Below are 23,049 nucleotides of genomic sequence, written 5' to 3'. Positions count from 1 at the left end.
TATTTTAAGTCTATTAATAAGCTTCGAAGTAATTCTTTGATCTCTCGATTATTTGCTCAGCTATATGATAATAACGACGAAATCTTTACTCGGTTACTTCTACACGCTGGGGTTCACTGACCACCAAGAGGCTCTTGCTTAGCAAGATTTTCGACTTTTTTGAATTTGTGTTTCAGCTGCAGGGTGACGATCTCAACTTGATTGAGATCGTCAGATTGAATATCGGTCTTTCTGACAAAACTTTAAAAGCAAAATTTAAGCAGAAAAGAATATTCACAGTTTCCGCATTTGTCAAAATTATTACAAATGTTTCAAGATCATGTTATATTCTCATATGTTACTAACTTGGACGTATTACATAATGATTTTACTAAGATGTTTTAGGATCTTCAATATTTTCAAATTCCTCAGTGAACAATAAATCCGTAATATATACAGCCTTGAAATGAGCCAAGGTGATAATGCAAGAAAATTAGATTATCATCAACACAGAACTTAAGCAGGAGTACAACCAAGGTTGTCATAAGTTCTGGTTACAACGCATTGAAACACAGTATCTTTGTGGAAATTGCTGAAAAATATCTCCTCATTTTTCCATTTTACAAACAACCCGAAAGCGAAAGGAACCATTTGAAAATCAACGAACGCGGATATTTGAGGCTTTTGTTAACCAAAATTGAACCTATTTTGATATATTGAAAGCTGCGGATAGATTGATTTGCAATTTGAATGTTTTTATAGTTTGTGAGTAGTATGTATTAATTATTATGAATTACACGTGATATTTACTATTTTTTTCAACTAGCAATAATCGCACCTCGGATGTACCTCGTTGGTTACAATATCGCCACTGCGCAAAGTAATTTACTAAATTTAATACTATAAATAATACTTTTTAGTACTTATCCTGCTGCACTATCGATTTTATTCTTCCCTCTCAAAACGTAAAACCATATAATTATTCTAGGACACAATGCAGTTTGGCCGAGTAGATATGAAGTTTCATTCGTTTCATTCGGCCATTGTGTGAAGTGAGAGCAGAAAGCCAAAGCCCTATTTTTCCCATTTTAGTTTGATATAGCATCAGAAGTTGGCGAATAAAGAACAAACTTTGGGCTTATTTACAATCACCTTGTGTGGGAAATGACAGAACTGTTATTCAGGTTTCATGAAACTTCGTAACAACAGTTAATTCTAGTGAAGTTGAAAATTTTCAACAGCATAGTTTATGGGTCAACCTCCTAGCATTTTCGCTGGCTTGGTATTCGAATTTTCTACCCCACCAAACTTTTCCCATCATTCCAATTTTTATGCTATATCACCCGCAAGGAAAACAATATTCGCGATTGAACAACAACAAAAAGTCAAAATAACTGCGCCAAACTGCTTACCTGTGAAAATACATCGACGCTTCGAATTCCCGGAACGGTTCTCCCTCTAGGAATGTCTTCACCGCCGTGACGGAGGCATCGAACAGTTCTTTGGTGCTGGCTGCGCACAAAAGTAGCAAACATGAAAGTAGAAAGATACAGAAAAATCACGCCGTGAGCAAGCAAACAACCAAAAGTTCGGACGAATTTCGTGCGCCCAGAACAGATCTTCAACCTACTCAACAGTTTACTCCGAACTTGCGCCACGATGTCGTCGTTCAGGACATCCAGCACGAAATCATCGTCGTCACCGCTCCTGATGGCACTGGAGCTGTTGTTGGAATTGGCTTTCGGCGGGACGGAGGAGCTGTTGTTGGTTTTGCAACCGGGTGCAGAGGTCGAGGTCACGTTGGATGTCGAGTTCGCCCTTTTCTCCTGCTGCTCGTCGTGATTGCTGAGTTTTTTGGTATCGCCACCGATGCCGCTGTCATCGTCGCATTTCCCGTCATCACCATCGCCACCCCCACCGCCACTGTCCTCGGTCGCCTGGCTCTCGGTGCACACGCACAGGTACCGCTTGGCCAAATCGTACGCCAGCTCCAGCCGATTCTCGTCGGCAGCGATTTCATACCTGCCAATGGAAACAAGAAAGCGAAACGCGAACACTGTGTATAATGTATTTCAATTTAAAATATAATTAGCATGTGAGAGAATTACCGTAGCTAGATACATGTTCTGTTTTGTATCCATTACATTTGGGATGATTGATTTTTTTGTGTTAAACTGGGTAGGAAATTTCGTTTTCGTTCGATTATTCAATGTTCAGTTGTCAAGCAATGTTCCGTCGATTGTTATTTTTCAATTGTCAAATAATTCAATTGTTATACACTGGGTCTTTGCATAATGATACATAACGTATGCTTAGCAAGCAAGCAAGCTTAGCCAAGCAAGTTCTAAACACGATAGAATGAAAGGATCTTCATTTATCGCTGTTTGAAAATTGTGTTTGGTAGGCACTATGAGACAATCAACCTACTAGCGTGCACTTGTTTCCATAATATAATTTGCTGAGAAAAAATATCCACTCATCTATTAAAGATGAACCAGCCTTTGGCTGAAAATCTCTTTAATAAAGAAAGAAAGAAAAATCCACTCAGTGCTCCGATTTTGTCTAAGCCCTGTTTATTGAGACAAAAATTGGGAGCATTCACGTGCTCCGCTACATTTGAACTGTACTGTTCAACCCGGGCTATCAATAATGAGCAACTAATGACGGCGGCGAGGTACAATTTTTATATACCACCGAAACTCAAATGCAGTGCTTGCTCTAGAGACATTGAGCAAAAAGAAAAAATTGCAGCTCAAACTCCACCCGTTTACAAGTTTGACAACTCGTAAGATTGCTCAAAAATATAAATTGCGATTTCTATTCCAGCGATAATCTTAGACAGCGAGTCGTCAACGGCATATGTTAAAACTGAGAGTTAATTTGGAAGAAATAAAAATGGATTTTTGTCACTCTTCAGCTCTGCGAATCGTTCGCGCAGGTTAGTGTAAGCACTTAGTATGTTAATGTAGCATCATACAAAATACTTTAGCACGCGTTTGCACATTGCATCGAGCGAGAGTATAATTGCGACTTCTCGTATATGTATCTATGTTAGTTTCGAAGCAAAACATGGTACTTGAGCACAGCTCTAAAATGCTCCGATAAGTGATAAGAATACAAGGTTCTTGCCGTTCTTAGACATTAACCATAGATCGAAATTCTCGCTCGGCTGCTAGAAAAGTATCCAGTTTAAAAAAAAGTATTCAGTTTTAAAAATTATCAAAGAATTTTTTTGAAAAAAAATTCATTGAAAAAAAAAAATTTGGAAATCGAATGACGGCGGGTTAAGATGGAAGGTTTGAACCCGGTAGCCATTACTACTTATTTCGTAGTGTTGTATTGCGTGCGGGTTGGGCGGTGTAGTCAAATATAGTGATCAAATTACATTCTTCACGGTGAAGAAGTTTCACCCAAACGGAAAATAAAATAAGGATATTCGGGATAATATTCTCATCCATGTTACAAATGTGAAATAATAATGAAAAAACGTTTTTCTTATGTTTTTTTTATTATTTTTTTCTGAGATATCTGTCTACCTGTCCCAGTTGAAACAGGTGGACGAGATGCCACTGTTCATTATCCAAATTAAGATTTTAAATTACAGGGTCCGACTTCAGATCTATATTCAGATCCATATTCCAGACCCAGTTTCTGGAGATTCACTCTCAAAGTATAGATCCCGAAATTAGATCCTACGTTGTGTTTTAGATTGAAGATTTCGTTGCGTGCGTGTAGAAATGGTAGCAGTCAAGACCAGAATAAGTACACTGGATATACGTCACATACATAAATCTTGTACACACATTTAGGTTCACAAACAACTTGAATTAATTGTACTAAGTAACTACATTTATTAGTGTTCAGCACGACACTTCCAGCAAAAATGGACAAGGATGTTAAAAACTACTAATATCTACTATTTCATATCTGCGCTACCATACTGCAGTTCATACTACGCTAACCGATAGTTTTTATCTTAAGAAGTACCACTGTTAGAATTGTCGGAATTGTCGGCAAAGTATCTACACTTAAAACTAATACGATCAAACAGATTCAGATTCGAATTCAAATCCAGAAGCAGATTCAAAGATTGAGATTCAGATTCAAACTCCAATTTAAGTTCTGAAGCAGATTCAGATATTTAGAGATTCAAAAATTGTGATCCATATTCAGGTTCAAATTCAGATTCAGATTCAGATCCAGATTGAAATTCACAAGGAGATTCAATGATTGAGATTCAGGTTTAGATTTAGATTTAGATTTTGAACCAGATTTAAATTCAGATTTCGATGTTGATTTAGATTCAGATTGAGATTTAGATTCAGATTCGAATTCAAATTCAAAAGCAGATTCAAAGATTGAGATTGAGATACAGATTCAGACTTTAATTTAGATTCAATTTCGAGTTCAGATGCGGATTCAGAGCTTCAGATTCATAGATTGGTTTCAAAGATTCTAAGATTGTGATTCAGATTTATATTCAAATTCAGATTCACATTCATCCAGATTCGAATTCAAATTCAAAAGCAGATTCAGAGATTCAAACTCAGATTCAGATTCAGATTCAGCCTTACATTCAGAGATTCAAAGATTGTGATTAAGATTCAGATATAGGTTCAAATTTAGATTCAGATTCTGATTCGAATTTAGATTCAAATCTATATTCAAATTAAGAAATGCAGATTCAGAGCAAAGATTCTGCTTCAGAGATTTATAATTAGAGATTCAGACTGAGGGATGTTGAGAGATTCAGATTGAGAAAATCAGATTCAGAGATTCAGGTTAAGATGAATCAGATTCAGATGCAGATTAAGAGATTCGAAGATTGAGATACTGATATAGATTTAGATTCACTTTCGGAAGTTCGGAGATACAAAGATTGAGATTCAGATTTAGATTTAGATTCAGATTCAGTTGCAGATTCAGAGCAAAGATTCTGCTTCAGAGATTTATGATCAGAGATTCAGACTGAGAGTTTCAGATTGAGAGATTTAGTTTCAGAAAATCAGATTCAGAGATTCAGGTTAAGATGAAACAGATACAGATGAGATTCAGAGATTCGAGTATTGAGATTCTGATTTAGATTTAAAACATAGTTCATCTTAAATCTGGACGCACTGTATATTATACCACAGCGCTCCTAGTGGTCGGATCTAGAATGTTTTGACAGCACTTTGTTTTGGAATGTTTCCTCTATCAGTGCTGAAAATTTCATTACGATTTGTTCGGATATACTTCAAAAACCCGACGTGGTCAGGTTCAAAAATCGAGAAATCGTTGAAAATGGCCAAATCGACTGAGCGTTCTCAAACGGTTCCGTGAGATGCATACTATCGATCGGCAGGTTCATACCAAGCGTCATAGTGGAACTAAGGATCGGAAACTGCATTTGAAGGTGTTGAGAACGATCAAGGCAAACCCAGGGCAGTAGGACTATGACATCGCCAAGAAATTCAATGCCGACCGGTGCACCGTCAGAAGGATTCGTCTGCGCGAAGGAATACGATCTTATCGGGCCAGTAAGCAACCAAACCGGACATTGAAGCAAAATGTAGTAGCCAAAGGACGTGCCCGGAAGTTATACAACAAGGTTCTAACGAAGTACAACGGATGCATCCTCATGGATGACAAAACGTACGTGATGATGGATTTTGGGCAGCTTCCAGGCCAAAAATTTTATAAAGCCACTGGTCGGGGTGATGTCCCCGGCAAGTTCAAATTCGTTTTTGCCGATAAGTTTGCAAGAAAGTGTTTGATCTGGCAAGGTATTTGCAGCTGCGGACAAAAAACCCCGGTTTTTGTGACAAACAAGACCATGGACTCTAAAATGTACACGGAGGAGTGCCTGAGAAAACGTATTCTTCCGTACATTAGATCTCACAAAGGACCAGTAAAGTTTTGGCCAGATTTAGCAGGCTGTCACTACAGCAAAGAGGTACTACAGTGGTATCGAGCCAACGGGGTGGATTTTGTCGAAAAGGACATCAACCCACCCAACTGCCCTCAATTCCGCCCTATCGAGAAATATTGGGCAATTGTCAAGCAGAAGATGAAGAAGAATGGTAGGACGACTCGGGATGCAACAGAGATGAAAAGATGGTGGAACAAAATGACCGCTGAGGTCAGCGAACAGGGTATCCAAACTATGATGAGTGGTATTCGCCGAAAAGTTCGAGATTTCATCAAAACCACATCGGAATAATTTTTTTGTTATATTTCCTTTAAAGTGCAATAAAAGACCTACATTTTGAGTACATAACATTTTTATTTCGTTCACATAGCTCCGAGATATACCCGTTTTAATGCGTCCAGATTTAAGATGAACTATGCTTTAGATTCAGTTTCGGAGGTTCTGAGATTCAAAGATTGAGATTCAGATTTAGTTCAAATTCAAATTCACATTCAGATTCAGATTCGAAAAATCGAAATCGAAAAGCAGATTCAAAGATTGAATTTGAGATTCAGATTCAAACTCCAATTTAGACTCAAATTCAAATTCAGAAGCAGAATCAGAAATTCAGATTCATTGATAGGATTCAAAGATTGAGATTGATATTGAGATTCAAATTCAAGCATATTCAGAGTTTCAAAGTTTCAAAGATTTTGATTCCAATTTATACTCATATTCAGATTTTTATTCAAATTCAGATTTACATTCAGATTCAGATTCACATTCAGATTCGAATTCAAATTCAGAAGCAGATTCAAAAATTCAAATTCAGATTTAGTTTCAGATTCAGATTCAACTTTAGATTCAGATTCAGATATGGGTTCAAATTTAGATCCAGATTCAGATTCGAATTCAAATTCAAATCTAGATTCAAATTTAGAGATTCAGATCCAGAGCACAGATTCAGATTCAGATATTCAAATTCGGAGATTCAGATTCGTATTCTTCTATAATACATGGTCCAATTAGATTCAAACTCCAGATTCACGCTCTCGATTCATTTTTTTATATAATGGGATTACAGATAATAAATACAGATTCTATATGTAATGTCAGATATAAGATCCAAATATCAGATTCATACATCTGCTTGAGGTATCTTATTAAGAAATCAGATTCAGATATAAAATCGCACTCAAACACAACAACATTAACAAGTTACTTCTTCTTCTCATCCATGCTCAGATTTCTTGATTAACCCAATGTACTGATTCTAGATTCAGATTTCAAATTGTGATTCCAGATTTTTGGTTGCGATTTCTAGGATTACATATTCAGATTGCTGATTTCGAACAGAAAATTTATCAATTTTGTTTTATGAATGCTGCATTTAAGCTCTAGGCTACTGGCTATAGAACAGGTTGATTTTTGGTTCGATATTTCTTTCGCTGGTTACAGATTACAAATGCTGTACTGAAATTCAAGATTCGGATTCCAAGCCCTAAAAATAAGTATCGCTTTCAGTTTTCAGTTCCTGGTTCAAGTTCTATTCAATCTACAGATTTTATAATCTAAGTAACATATACTGTAACTCCTATCCCTACCTCCCCGTGGTGCCGGCTGGGGTACGAGTAACCATAGTGAAGATCGGGTAACCAACCCAGGTGGGATCTTGGTCGTATGCTGACAGGGAAGGGGGCCTATCCGAGCGTCTGTTCACCATGGAAGTGCGGCTCAAAACAGCGTCTGATCCCCATGTTAGGGGCGGCTGATCACTGTCTTCGTGCCAGCGGGGACTCTAAAAAGAGCTGTGCACGACGGTCCTCCGGCGAGACAGGGGGTTGGTGCAGGCCCTGCAAGCCATCCGTAAAAATAAAACGCACAGGAAAATTCACAAAGAAATTCGAGACAGGACAATCGGACTAGACCCACGCAAAGAACACGGACTAGAGATTGGAAACTCGGAACATGGAACTGCAAGTCTCTCAATTTTCTTGCGAGTACCCGAATTCTTTCGGAAATATTGAGAGCCCGCAATTTCAACATCGTAGCGCTGCAGGAGGTGTGCTGGAAAGGTTCGATGGTGCGATCGTTTCATGGTACAGCTTTCATAGTAATGGGGGAGATGCAAAAACGGGTGATTGGTTGGTGGCCGATCAATGAGAGAATGTGCAGATTGAGGATGAGAGGCCACTTCTTCAATATCAGCATTATCAACGTCCACAGCCCCCTTCTAGCTAGCACCGATGACGATAAAGAAGAATTCTACGCGCAGCTAGAGCGTGAATACGATCGCTGCTCAAAACACGACATCAAAATCGTCATCGGTGATTTGAACGCTCAGGTCGGCCAGGAGGAGGAATTCAGGCCGGTAATTGGTAGGTTCAGCGCCCATCAGCGAACCAACGAAAACGGCCTAAGACTTATCGACTTCGCTGCCTCCAAGAACATGGCCATACGTAGCACCTTCTTCCAGCACAGCCTCCAATACCGTTACACCTGGAGATCACCACAGCAAACAGAAACACAAATTGACCACGTTTTGATCGACGGTCGGCACTTCTCGGATATCATCGACGTCAGAACCTATCGTGGCGCTAACATCGATTCAGACCACTACCTGGTGCTGGTCAAACTGCGTTCTAAACTGTCAGTCGTCAATAACATAAGACACCAGCGCTCACCACGGTACCACCTACGACGACTACAGGAGCCGAACGTTGCTGCAACATATTCGCAGCGTCTTGAAGCTGCGTTACCGGGGGTAGACGAACTGGATGCTGTTCCCCTCGATGAATGCTGGAACTCCTTAAATCAGCAATTAGCAGCACAGCAGAGACCGTCATCGGGTATGAACAACGAGGACAACGGAACGAATGGTTTGACGACGAGTGCCGAGCGCTCCTGAACGAGAAGGATGCAGCACGCGCAGCCATGCTGCAACGAGCGACTCGATAAAACGTGGAACGATACAGACTGAAACGAAGGCAGCAAACACATCTCTTTCGGGAAAAAAGCGCCGCCTGGAAGAGAAAGAGTGTGAGGAGATGGAGCTGCTTTATCGTTCTCGAGAATCGTGGAAGTTCTTCAAGGAACTAAACGCCTCGCACAAAGGCTTTGTGCCGCGGGCCGAAATGTGCAGAAACAAGGAAGGAGGCATTTTGACGAACGAACGCGAGGTGATCGAAAGGTGGAGGCAGCACTACGATGAACACCTGAACAGCGCGCAGACAGGAGACCTAGACGGCGTTGAGGAGGACTACACCGGTGCAATGAACAACGACGACGTACCACCCCCGACGATGGATGAAGTTAAGGAGGCCATTAATCAGCTCAAGAACCACAGAGCAGCTGGTAAGGATGGCCTCGTAGCGGAGCTCTTCAAGGGAGGGCCGAGAAAACTTGTAAAGTGTATGCACCGGTTGATAGTCAGGATCTGGGACACAGAACAGCTACCGTGGAGTGGAAGGACGGGGTAATCTGCCCCATCTATAAAAAAGGCGACAAGTTGGATTGTGGGAACTATCGTGCCATCACAATCCTGAATGGTGCCTACAAAATTTTGTCTCAGATCCTCTTCCGCCGCCTATCGCCAATAGTAAGTAGATTTGTGGGAAGTTATCAGGCCGGATTCATGCCCGGTTGCTCGACGACGGACCAGATTTTTACACTGCGGCAGATCCTCCAAAAGTGCCGCGAGTATCAGGTCCCTACACACCACATCTTCGTCGACTTCAAGGCCGCATATGATACAATCGACCGACGACAGCTATGGAAGATCATGGACGAACACGGCTTTCCCCGAAAGCTGACAAGACTGATTCAGGCAACGATGAACGGTGTGCGGTGCAGTGTGCGGATCTCAGGTGAGCTGTCGGAATCATTTGAGACTCACAGGAGACTTCGACAAGGCGATGGAATCTCCTGTCTGCTCTTCAACGTGGCGCTGGAAGGTGTTATGCGGAGAGCGGGCTTCAACATGCGGGGCACGATTTTCAACAAGTCTAGTCAGTTTATCTGCTTCGCCGACGACGTGTACATAATCGGAAGAACACATGCGACGGTAGCCGACTTGTATACCCGACTGAAACACGAAGCAGGGCTGATTGGGCTTGGGATCAATGCGTCTAAGACAAAATACATGCTAGCAGGAGGGACTGATCGCAACAGTGTTCTTCTTGGTAGTAGTGTTGTGATCGACGGCGACGAGCTCGAGGTGGTAGAGGAATTTGTCTACCTTGGCTCGTTGATAACAACTGACAACAACAACAGCCGTGAAATTCGAAGACGCATTGTCAATGGAAGTCGAGCCTACTATGGGCTCCGCAAATCCTTGAGGTCCAACAAACTCCGACCCCGTACGAAGTGTACCATGTACAAATCCCTAATTCGACCGGTTGTTCTCTATGGGTACGAAGCATGGACGATGCTTGAAGAGGACTCACAAGCACTTGGAGTTTTCGAACACCGAGTGCCCAGAACAATATACGGTGGTGTACAGGAAAGCGGAGTAAGGAGAAGGAGAATGAACCACGAACTGGCGCAACTCTACGGCGAACCCAGCATTCAGAAAGTCGCCAAGGCTGGACGAGTGCGATGGGCAGGGCATGTTGCAAGATTGCCTGACAGCAGCCCTGCAAAGATGGTGTTCGCATCGAATCCGGTAGGAACAAGAAGGAGAGGAGCCCAGCGAGCGAGGTGGTTGGACCAGGTGGAGCAGGACTTGGCAAGAATCAGTGCAGCCGGGAGTTGGAGAACTGCAGCCATGGATCGGGATTATTGGCGAAAAATTGTGAAGAAGATCTAATCTCTCAATGGGATGTAGTATCATTATAAATAAATAAACAGATACTGATTCCAAAATCCACAATCCATGATATAATATATCGTATTTCTTGACCGGATACTTTCAATTTTTGGTGGATCTCAGGGTCTAATGGCTAGCATCACACATATCATAAGCTTCTGATTCAATTCCTGTTCTGACTCTAGGATCATCCGACTTGAAAGAACAACAAAACAAGAATAAAACAAGAACTAAGATGAAAGTAGAAAAGAAGGAACGAGCCCGAAAACAAAAAATGGAAATAGATAAATTAAGAAAAACAAAGAAGAAAAAAGGAAAAAGAACAAAGAAAAATGGAGAGGAACGAACCAGAAGAAGAAAATGATGATGATGAAGGAAACGCATGTTATTTCCATTTCAGTTCGTTCCCATTTCATTGAAAAATTAGCATTCAAATTTCCAAAATTAGATTTTCGATTATTAATTCTGTAGACTACATACAACAATTCTTGCTTCATGTTTCGGCTTAAAGATGCCACTTATAAATTCGTGTTTGGATATACTTTCAGATAGAGAGAACCAGATTCCAGACCTACTTCCCGGATCCAAAATACGATCGAAATCTAGATACAGTTTCGGCTTCCGGATTTGAGGACCAAGATCCAAGATCCCATGAGTAAAATTTGAAGTCAATCTAGATCCACCCGTGTTGCACTCATCTGCGCTTTTGCGACGATGAGTTATTAATATTCAGAAGTGGCTGCAGTCCGCACATAAATTGGAAACAACTAATCAAACAATTCAGAGTTAAGTAATTGGTACAATTTTGAGATGCCTTTCTATGGTTTATTCATTCATTTTCACCTAATACGATTTATAGCAAATAACAGTTATTATCCCGTATTTGCTTCTCTAATGCTTTCCATAAAACATGAGAGTATTTTACTCGGAGCAGCATCCTTTTTGCTCATCCACATGGCCAAGATTCAGCCATTATGCTCTTTTGGCCTGCAGGCCGGAAACATTTTCGCGAGAAGAATATGGTACATTCTTCTTTTCGCATATTACAAGGCCAGATGTCGTGGCGTGGAACAGTGCTTGCAATTGGGGACAGGACATTTTTATGCTTCCTAGTTTGTGTGTGTACATTTTGATGACACAAAAATGTCGTCTACTCAGTTCATTATCGGCTATTAACCTAGATTTGCGCTAGTCCTACAAGAAATCAGATTATGGATTTCTTCTCCGCGCGTTGGGAGAGTTAGGAAGGATTCTCCACTCAACACAAAGGATTCTGTCTGGTTGCTACGTCGATATCGCTTCATCTTTTATCGCTACAGCAGAGGCTGCAACGGTGGCAATGGTAACGCGATTCGGCACAGTATCCAAACGATTTATTGCTATAATCTGCACGCGGTTTGGAAGGGCGCGCGGGTTCGCTTGGTCTACGTGTTTGGGCTGCGAATTCCAACACTATTCGGGGAGTTTAAGATTTAAGTTCAAGCAGCTGCTGAATCAAGAACCAAGTCAAAGCAAATGATTGAACGCCTCTGTAACCTTCCATAGCTTCGATGCTTCGGCATTCCTTCCACCAACACCACATTGTTATCGAGGATAGCCCTAAGATACCCAGCTGGGTTCAAATCGAAACGTTAGAGGTGTGAACAGAGGGGAAAGCAATCTTTGTGCAATTTGAGAAAACAATAACAAGACAAGAGTACTTCTACTTTGATAGAATCGCATGCGAAAATCCGAAAAACTCCCAAATCAAATGATGAAAACGCTAAGTTGCATATAATTCAATCTGTTTGTTGAACCAATGCCAAAGGTCCGTTTTCAGAAGTGATATGTGCACACAGCGCGCTCTCCCACTTATATCTGAAGTGTGTTGGCAAGCATATTTGACTATTTGCATACTCAGGACTAAACATGCGGGGAAATCTGTGGAAGGCGATCAGACAAGTAAAAAGCAGAAAGAGAAAAAAAAGCGGTGGACCATAAATTTTCATTTATGACTTTTGGCACCAGAGAGAACTAGAGAACAGGAAACGTGGAAGGAACGCCTCCCCGCTTCCGGCATCGGCAAGAGGCGAATACGCGAGAAAAAAAATCCTTTGTTTGTTGACCTAAGATCATTCCCCGACAGTAATGCATTGTGTTCTCCATCATGATGGTGGCGCGGCCAGTGGGTGTAACAAAACGAGCTGAATATAGATGTTTCCACCTCCTCCTCCTCCCTCTCGTGTGGAAAAGTTGAAGCTAGTTGTTTTTCCTCTATGCATAATTCATTCCGGGCCATGATTTTGGTTTAGATTTCAGCTCCGCTTAATGGTGATTGGAATGTGGGGCTTTGATTATGCTAGAATTTGTTATGCGGATAGAACCGCTCTTTAAAGAAATCGAATCTGCTTGTTTGCTCTTCCAGTTTTTTTTTCTCTAATTTATGCAAAAATTTTCAACTCAAAAACAAAAATTTGGTCAAAGAAGGAAATTTTGAAAATTGCTTAAATTTACATTAAAGCGTATAATTTTTTTATTAAATTAACACTGGAAAATCTTCGGTTTACTTGACTTGTTGGTCATTGTATAAGCTATTCATTTAATTTTTTTTATAAAATTTAAAAAATTATACGTTTTTGAAAAAAAAATATTTTTTTAAGATATGTATTTTATTTAATTTTTGAGGTCTTTCATGAAAACAAACAATACATTTCACTCTAATATTATAAAATTTAAAAAATAAATTGAGGTAGATGTAAAAAAATTGAATATTTGATTTGCACAGAATTTATCGGAGTTTTCAAAACTGCTTTTCGATTTGCGATGCGATCATTATTTAGTGAACATTTAATCATCAAAGACGAAAGGGAAATTTTTCATTCAAACAACAAAATCTCTGTATTGTAAGGTCTTACAGAACGTTATAGGAATCGAATGAAAGCTGGTTGATAAGGCTAATTATATTAGCTATTTGTCAAAAAATCGTGTTAGTCCACAAAATCTTCGAAAAAACAGAAATAAATCGTTTTTTTTTTAATTTCTTCCCGATATTTTTGTCCACTCTAACTACACACACCAAGATAATAATTCGTTCATAAAATATTCCAAAACTTGAGAGTTTTAGCTTTAAAATGATGTACATCGCATCTTTTTGCGTTCGGTCTATGTACAAAAAATGTACTTATTTGTTATGAAAAAAACGGCAGTTATTTTTCGGGCAACTCAATAGAAGACCTACACCATTTTGGTCAAAAACGGAAATGTCGGAAATTGTTTCAATTTTTATTTTAAAAATATCCATTTTTTCAACTTAGCACTGAAAAAAAATTTAAATTTTTAAAAAATTTAATGAGTGTTATGGCTAGGTTCGCCTAATTAAGAAGTAAGATAAGTCTGCAAAAAAAGTTTTTTTTAATTCTAAAAAATAGATGAATATCACATGAAAAAGTTATTATTTCATGATAAAACAAAAATTAGAATTAAAAGAAAATTAACACTTTTAAATGAAAACTAAGACAATTTCCTACATTTTATTCTCTGAATCAATTATCTTATAGTTTTTGAGTTATTTTTTTTTTTCCTAAATTAGAAAGAAATATTTAGTCACAAAGAAATACAAGTTAGAGATTAATGGACAGATAAAAGAAGACAAAAGATAAGCCCCTACAAGTTTTAAAATTAGTTTTCCAAGATTTTTAGACTTGTCAATTTTTTAATTTTAATTTAATTTAAAATATATTGATTTTTTTCCTTTACACTTTGGAAATGTGTACGTTATATCGAAGTAAAATGTATAATGTTATATCGAGTGACGTTATATCGAGGGTACGTTATAACGAGGGTACGTTATATCGAAGTTTCCCTGTATTCGGATTTTCAGATTTTCGGGATTTTTTATATCTATATATGCTGATATTTAGATTTAGAGATTGACTGGGGTTTCGAGACTTTGAGACTTCGAAACTTTGCGATTTTTGGACATTGAAATTTTGAGATCCTGAGATGCTACGATGTTACGTATTTTTAGATTTTAAAATTCTCAGATTCGCATATTTTCAGATTTTTTGACTTTCAGATTTGTGGCGAGGTTCTCATATTTTCAAATTCATTTTGAGATTTTCAGGATCAAGATATTCAGATTTCTAGAATTTTAGATTGGCAGATTTTCAGATTTTCAAATTTTTGCTAAATATCACGAGTTCAATTCTTACTCCCGACATTCTTCCGAAATGGAAGCAAAGTGACGACCCAGCCAAAGTGTTGAAAGTCAATATAATACAGAAGAAAAAAAAAGAGATTTTGAGATTTTGAAGTTTTGAGGTTATATGATTTTAAGATTTATAAATTTTAATATTTTTCGATTTTCAAATTTTCCGATATTGAGATTTAGAGATTTTACATTTTTAGATTTTGAGATTTTAATTTATATATAATTTAATATAATTTATATATAATTTAAATTTGTAAATTAAACAGAGATTTTAATTTCAGATTTTTGAATTTTCAGAATTTTTAATCTTCAGTTCAAAGATTTTGAGATTCTGGAAATCTTTTAAAGATTTTTGAGGTTTAGAGTTTTCAGAGAAATTTGAATTTTTAGACATTTTATAGATTTTAGTGATATCTGGTATATGAAAAATATTAGAGATTTCAGACATTTTAGAAATGCTAGGGGTTTTAAAGAATCTAGAGATTTTAAGAGATATCAGAGATTTAAGAAATTCTAGAGATTTCAGAGATTTCTTAGATAATCTAAAGATTCAAGAGGTTTTATAAAACTAAGAGATTTTAGAGAACTGATATTTTTGTGATTTCGAGGATTTTAGAAATTTTAGAAATATTAGATATTTTAAATATTTTAGAGCATTTAAAGATTTCAGAGATTTTAGAGATTTTATACATTTCAGAGAATTTAGAGATTTCGGAGATTTCTCAGAGGTTCTTAAGATTCTAGTGATTTTAGAACATTAAGAGATTTTAGTGAATTAAGAAATTTTAGAGATTAGTTATGTTATGTGAGTTATGTTTTGAGCGATTTTAGAATTTTAGAATAATTTGAAGATTTTATAGATTTGAAAGATGTTAGTGATTTCAGAAATGTCAGAGATTTTTTAGATCTCAGAGATTCTAGAAATTTCAAAATTTTAGAGAGTTAAGAAATTTTTAGAAATTTAACGATTTTAACGAGTTTCTAGAATTTTTAGAGATTTTAGAGATTTTAGAGATTTCAGAGATCTCAGAAATAATAAAAATTTTAGATAACATCTAAGATTTTGGAGATTCTAGAGATAGATTTTGGAAGTTTAAGTGATGAGATTTTAGAATTTTTAAAGATTTCAAGATTTATAGATTTTCAGTTTTTAAGATTGGAGATCTAAGATTTTGAGCTTTTGAGATGATTTCGAGATCTTTAGATTTTCAGGTTTCAAATCTAATTTTAGATTTGAGACTAATTTGGTTATCACGTCCTTCAAAACTAAGTTCGCGCGAAACTCAACCCGATTCATAGTAAAATAATGCGCTTACCTTGCCGTTTCTTCGAGGAACGAAATATACCGAAAATACTGCGGCCGTTTGATTCTGCAAAACTGATGAAACAGCTCTCGTCCGATTGGTTGCTGATCAACTACGTAACCATAACTTACATCTGGAAGAAATGGGAGATTGAAGTAAAAATATTTAGTCGACTTGATGCTAGGTTTTGAGGTCGTATAATTATACAATATAAAATAATTGAGATACCAGTCCACGAATTTTTATGTTCATATTTCAATTGTCATATACGGGTGTTTTTGAACTTTCAAATCGAAATAATGTTGAAGCCACGTCTTACGGGCAACGAAAATTTAAGTACTAATGGAGACGATGGAATGGAAATGATAGATTGAAAAAAAGTGCAAAATTCTACTATGTTTACTATGCTATGATGCTATGCTATGATTGTTAATCCTAGCTATGTTATTTCATCCCGAAAAATAATTACGATGTTTTTGTAAACAATGATGCTCTATAACAGAATCATTAAAACTGCAATTATTTTGTATTCAATCCTCATTTTGAGCCGATGAGAAATGCGGGAGAAACATTTATGGACAGCTACTTTGTGTTTTAATCCACGGACAAAATTGTCGGTCCGTTGGCCCAGACAAACTTTAAACAGTCCATAAAATGGGTCTCTGAATGAATGGTTGAAGAGATCGTAAGTTCGCCCATTTAAAGGTGAATCTGAAAACAAAAGCACCCCCTTCTCATTAGTTTGTATTTTCCAAGAGTTTTGCAGCCATTCATCATTGACAAACAGCACACCATTTCACCACAAAATTTCGCTGCCTTTGTACTCCTGACAGAAGTCGACTAAACGCCATAAATTTTAAACTTTGAAGCCCGACGCTTGCGGTACCACCTGTCTTGGCTCCTGGGCCATGAATAATTCCAGATACGATGGTCTAACTAAAAACACACACACACACACTCGCAGACTCAAGGCACACATCATTCCCTCACGGTGTGCCACTGTTACTTCGCAGAAATATTTTACACCGGAAAATTATCCGCCTAACAACGCACCGTAAGAAAAATGAGAACACTGGTGGTTATATCCTAGCATACACTCAATCTATATTCATATTAATATTGCAACGGAGACAAGGCAGCAACAAGAAGACGACATGGAATACCGAGTGCTGCAAACGTAACCACAAATGACGGATTATTATCAAGAATAATGTCCTTTTGCATAAAACAGACAGTTCCCGATAGAATCCAAGAAGCGCTTATTCGAATTATTCGATGTTAACGAATTCTGGTGAAGGGGAAAAACGAAACGAATTTAATTCGACACATCGTTGGAACCTGGAAATTATTTTTATCCCAACAATTACCGTTGTGATCCTTGAATTTATATGGAAAAAAATGTTATGAGCTTTTCGATGATTAATATCTACTATAATTAATGTTTTTAATAATACGTTTTTAATTAATAATACGATATGATTGAATTAAATTGGTGTATGGGAAGTGCCGTCGCAATTAACGTGTTAAAAACATTCTCGGAAATACGGGAGTGGAAGAAGGATAAACCAATATCGACGGATAGCTGCTTTCAAATTCAATCGCTCTGTGACTGATAAACAATAATTAATAACTAATAACTGATAATTGATATTTTAATTCGAACTTTGTTCGTTGATTTCAAATCCTTGTCTATTTTGTTGGTAAAAATTTAGACCGAACACAATCATCTCTTCTAGAACCGTCTTCATACATTTCAGCACTAATTCATAAACAAACTGCGGATGAGAATCCTAGCTTGCACAATTCAACACTTCACAATACATTCCTCAATTGTGCTTTTCATTACAATAGCAACTACGACAGCCATGGAAGGACTCTCTTGTCTTCATCGAGCCGCCGCCAGTCGCCAAAATTTTCCACTGATGAGAACTGAACCATGAGTGGCACAAAATGGTAACAAAGGATAGAGAAACAAATACTCCATTTTGCGTTTTCCATTTTCCCCGAACTGAAGCCGGGGTTTGGCCTTTCAGGAGATGCTTACAATTAATTCGGCTTTTCGCCGTTAAGGCGATGTAAGCTTTTGTTGGCGATGCCACAGAGAGAATTATGTGCGACGCAAGTTCTGGGAAAAGTGAATGGTTGGGTAAATTTTACTTGGATATTGAAATGCTTTCCAGTGTTTACCATCGCTATGAGAGGAGTTGAATTCCTCTGGTGATTAGGCAGGCTGCATGTTTCCACCCAGTCTTCATGTGTATCACAATTTGTGACCGTGATGAACTTGTATTTTTCTGCTTCTCCGGAAAATCGTACAAAGCGTATTTTCTATTAATTAGAAAAAGACTACGACTCGAAAACTATAAGTGGTCACGCGTATTCTAGAGCTTTCCACTCAGAATGTATTCAAAGCGTGTTGATCAATAAAATATTCAAATATCAAATTTGTAGCGCAACACGCATTTGAAAAACAAAATAATACCAGCAGGAGGAAACCACATGTGATTCGTTTCCTACTCCTCAATCTTTTATATATAAAAGAAGGATTTTCCCACGTACGTGTAAAATATCATCACGGGAGAACGGATGATCAGATCTACCCCATCCATATATTTCGCGAGTTTATCTTCACCCAAATTACAATGATAGATTACTTTGGAAAAAAATTGAGATGAGTAGAAAAATTCCAAAAAATTGACTATGCATATCTTTATATATAAAAGAAGGATTTTCCCACGTACGTGTAAAATATCATCACGGGAGAACGGCTGAACAGATCTGCGTCATCTATATATTTTGTGAGTTTGTCTTCACCCAAATTAGAACAATAAATACTTTGAAAAGTATTTAAGATGATTAGCAAAAAATGACTATGCGTTTCTTTATATAAAAAATATATAGATATTTAAAATAAAAAGGGAAAATTCGGATAAGAGGTACGCATATGTATGTTTCGCAGTGAAAATCATCATTTGAATCAATTTTACAGATCTGAATGATTACATACAAACACTCTTGAAATCTATTCGTTATTTTTTGCTAACCAAAAATGTTCTCCAGAAATAAATAATATGGCAGAACAACGTTTGCCGGGTCAGCTAGTTGTTCTATATAGCTCCCAAAATAAGCGCACCAGAGATAGCGCATTAGACGAAGGAATAGAAGGAATAATAGTAATAATTACCGGCTATTAACCTTTTTCTCGCCCTTTATCGCGCATGGAATGAGTGCGAAGGGCAGAAGAGCAATAGGGCAAAGAAACAAATATGTTTATTTAGGATCCCACGAAGATGGAATGAATTTATGTAACAAATAGGCAGGCAGATAACCGATGTTACCTGCCTGCCTATTTCATGATTCAGGCCTGGGTATGAATTTATGTATGAATAGTCAGGATTCTTGACCAGTGCGTTAGTTCAATTTAGTTAGACAAACCAAAAAGTTTGTGATAGCAAAGAAATAAACAGTTCGATTTCGGAAGAAAACCAGGACGTATTTATTTCTCAACATCAAGTTAACCATCAGGATCAAATCAGCCGAACTGAACCAGCTGAGTCCGACATCCGTAACTTCAGAACTCCTAACAGGGAAGGGAGTTCGCAAGTTCAAGCGGAAACCTTTGGTGGAAGTCGATTTCTTGGAATGTCGCCAGCTTGGAAAAGTCATCCAAGAAGGGGAAAAATTAAAATTTACGCCGTCCGACTCGTTTCGAATCACTGTTGATGGTGCCGTTATTATGAACAAATTGAGACTACCGGTGCGACTCTTCGTGCCAATGCCCACGACTTGCAACAAATGTAAGTCAGTTGGTCACACAGCAGTCTATTGCGCTAACAAGGATCGTTGGGCCACTTGCAGAGAGCTCAATGTGGGCGAGTCCTGCAGTGTGACTGAGCATAGGTGTCCATATTGGGAGGAACCCCACACGTGCTCTCAGGTTGTGAAACTTACAAGAGTCGCTGGGATAAACAGGAGCGCATTTTGAAGGAACGCTCTAAACGATATTTTGAAGGGCACTTCTGCATTGGATCAACAACAACAACAACCAACATCAGACATTACAATATTTGATGCATGTTTAGAAACAAAAAAGTTCTACAATCTCTCAGAATTCCGTAATATCTGTTAGGATGGTTCCTTATCGAAAATAATTAGACCTGTATTTTTTATATTTAATCATCAGAATGGTCCAAAATCTTGATTTTTCAAGACTGTGATACTAACTTCTCATACTTTAGATTCACCAATTTTCACCATTGACCCCGCAAATTGAAGATTTGTTGATGTAGTTTTTGGGAGAGAAATATAAAGAAGACAACTTGACTGACCATTGGCAGCACCATCACATAATGCAGTGAAATGTTGTAGGTGTAAAGACATAGATCATTGAAGTAGTTTTGCATACTTGAAACCTGCAAATAAAATTGATTACACTTTGAGAAGGACTAAAATCTTATTTCATTGGTTCCGTTTTTTTTACAAAAAAAAATCTAACTCAAAAAAATAAAAATTTGCACAAATAGCTGTGATTAGAAATATTATTTTCCTGCAGAAGAGCCATTCTTCCGATGAATGGATTATTTGTTGGTTATTGCATAAACTATCCATATAATTTTTCTTTTTTAAATTAAAAAAAAGTCTTTTTTAGAAAAAATTAATCTTAAGTTTTAAAATATGAAAATATATATTTTTTATTTGATTTATATTTTTTAATGATAAAAATTGAAATGAATAATAATTAAATAATTGAAATAATTCAAACAATTTCCTACATTTTGTACTCCGACCAAATTTTTTAGGTTTTATAGTTTACTAGCTGACCCGGCAAACTTCGTCCCGCCCAAAATTTATTTTTCGTTATCACATCCACGTTTTCTTACTAAGTGCTGTTCATGGGTCCAATCGCATAATTATTCGTTGATTGATCTTCTAATCTACCCTTTAAAATTACTTTTTACCATATAATTCCTAGTACTTCTACCGAAACTCGACATTATAATATCAGATTGTTTTCAGACACAATTATCGTTCAAGATTTTTCAACCACTTGCAAGGGGTCTCAAACTGTCACGAAAATCTTCCCCGGCCCCAAAAACCCCTACATACTAATTTTCATGTCGATCGGTTCAGTAGTTTCCGAGTCCATAAGAATTTGAAAAACATAAAGACAGACAGACATCACTCCATTTTTATAAATATATATTTTTATCAGGATGTTTTTGTGATACTAATAATCTTCCTGATATTGAAAAAAATCTCAAAAACTATAAGGACCAACAACTTTGAGTCGAAGAATGCAATGTAGAAAATTAATTAAAGTTCATTCAAAAACATGAAAATAAGTGTGGGAAAAATTACACTGGCATAAAATTATTCCGAAAATTAAAATTAACTTTTTTTTTTGAAAGACGCATTTTGTTTTAATTTGGAGAAAAAGTATATGGACAGTAAATGACGGATTTCATGCCTACTCGTCTTAGGAGTTGGCAGCACCATCTCAGATAGCAGACAAACGTTGTGGGTGTAAAGACATTGATCATTCAAGCAACGTTGCATACTTGAAATCTTGGAAAAAAAATTAGACTATTTTCCGAGAAGGGCCAAAATTTTTTTGTTAATTTTTTATAAAAAATTGTAACTCAAAAACTATAATATCTACAAAATTCTGGGCAAAGGATTAAATACAGGAAATTGTTTAAATTTCCATAAAAAAACAACATTTTTTTAAAGAAATATTACACCAGAAAAAAAATTATTTAAAAATTAAAATCCATTTTTCCTCAAAACAAATTTTTTTATATTCCTCATATGTGAATAGCCCTTACAATTTCCAACAAGTCACCTATTCATCGGAAAATGGGCACTTTTACAATGAATTTTTTTTCTAACAACAACTTTTTCATGTTTTCTTTGAAAAAAAATCAACTAATTCTAATTTTGTTTTAAGTCACGATAGCGATACAGCGTATCCGACAAAGTTTTAGATTTCATTAAAATATGAAATTCTGTCGAAGACATCAACTTTCTATCTTTACAGTTCCTGAATACATGGCATTTTCGTATGGAGACTCCTGAAAAGATAATCTTTCAGTCATAACTTTTTTGTGTGTAAATTTTCGCGTTTGACATGTTCTTGACATGTTTATTAATTAAAAAAATCAGAACATGTAAATAGCGATAATGTATACATACAAATGTACTGTACAGCTCAGTGGGAAAAAATACCCCCTACTTGCATGTATATTCGCAAAGCGGGTTGCCACAGGTACATCGATTTTGAAATCTGTGTTGGGGAAACCGTAAATCGGGCCAATCAAAACTTGGTAGTTAGGGCGTTTAAATAACGCTTGACATTTCACAGTTATTCAATTGTTCATCTCACGAAAACCAAACATTTTATTAATTGTGATAGACGCGTAGAAATATTTCCTATCAATTGATGCAAACATCTTTCCGATCTGCTAAGAAATGTTCGAGTTATAAGCATTCGAGATATGGGTAGGGTTAGCACGCAAATCGGCAGAATAAATGTATGGGAAAAAAAGGAAGTTCTTCCAGTTCTCATGAATTTGAACCGGTTAAAGATTAGCGAATTGTAATGTATAGCATATCAAACAAATCTTAGAGAATTTCCGATTCGATAGATATGCGAATCATGAGAATTCGTTCACAGTGAAAATAGTTATTAACGTTAACTTTATTTCATAAAAACGTGACCTGTTTTCTGATTTGGCACCCTTCCTGAATAACGTAGTTCTACGTCAAAAATTGTAGATATTATAGCTTTTGAGTTATGATTTTTCGTAAAAATGAAGAAAAAAAAGTAATCTAATTTTTTTTTCGAAGATTTCAAGTATGCAGAGTTGCTTAAATGTCCAAT

General features: G+C 37.0%; 1 protein-coding gene and 1 non-coding gene across 4 annotated transcripts in view; both read right to left on the bottom strand.

Annotated features, from left to right (window-relative positions):
* The window catches only part of LOC129763793 (G protein-coupled receptor kinase 2), a 295,376-nt gene that overhangs the window by 75,752 nt on the left and 196,575 nt on the right, over positions 1 to 23,049 (bottom strand). For all 3 annotated transcript variants that reach the window (XM_055762915.1, XM_055762914.1, XM_055762917.1), the window contains exons 5-7: positions 16,182 to 16,302; positions 1,610 to 2,001; positions 1,392 to 1,491 (exon numbers count right to left, since the gene is read on the bottom strand). In XM_055762915.1, the coding sequence (XP_055618890.1) occupies positions 1,392 to 1,491; positions 1,610 to 2,001; positions 16,182 to 16,302 (613 nt within the window). The remainder of the gene's footprint in view (positions 1 to 1,391; positions 1,492 to 1,609; positions 2,002 to 16,181; positions 16,303 to 23,049) is intronic.
* On the bottom strand, positions 722 to 862 carry LOC129763687 (U4 spliceosomal RNA). The gene has a single exon (XR_008741013.1). It is a non-coding gene; the product is annotated as a U4 spliceosomal RNA (small nuclear RNA).

The sequence above is a fragment of the Toxorhynchites rutilus genome, chromosome 1 (assembly GCF_029784135.1).
Source record: "Toxorhynchites rutilus septentrionalis strain SRP chromosome 1, ASM2978413v1, whole genome shotgun sequence".
NCBI classification, from domain to species: domain Eukaryota; kingdom Metazoa; phylum Arthropoda; class Insecta; order Diptera; family Culicidae; genus Toxorhynchites; species Toxorhynchites rutilus.
The sequence above is the reverse complement of the archived record's forward strand: the minus strand, read 5'-3'. Positions and strand labels throughout refer to the sequence as shown.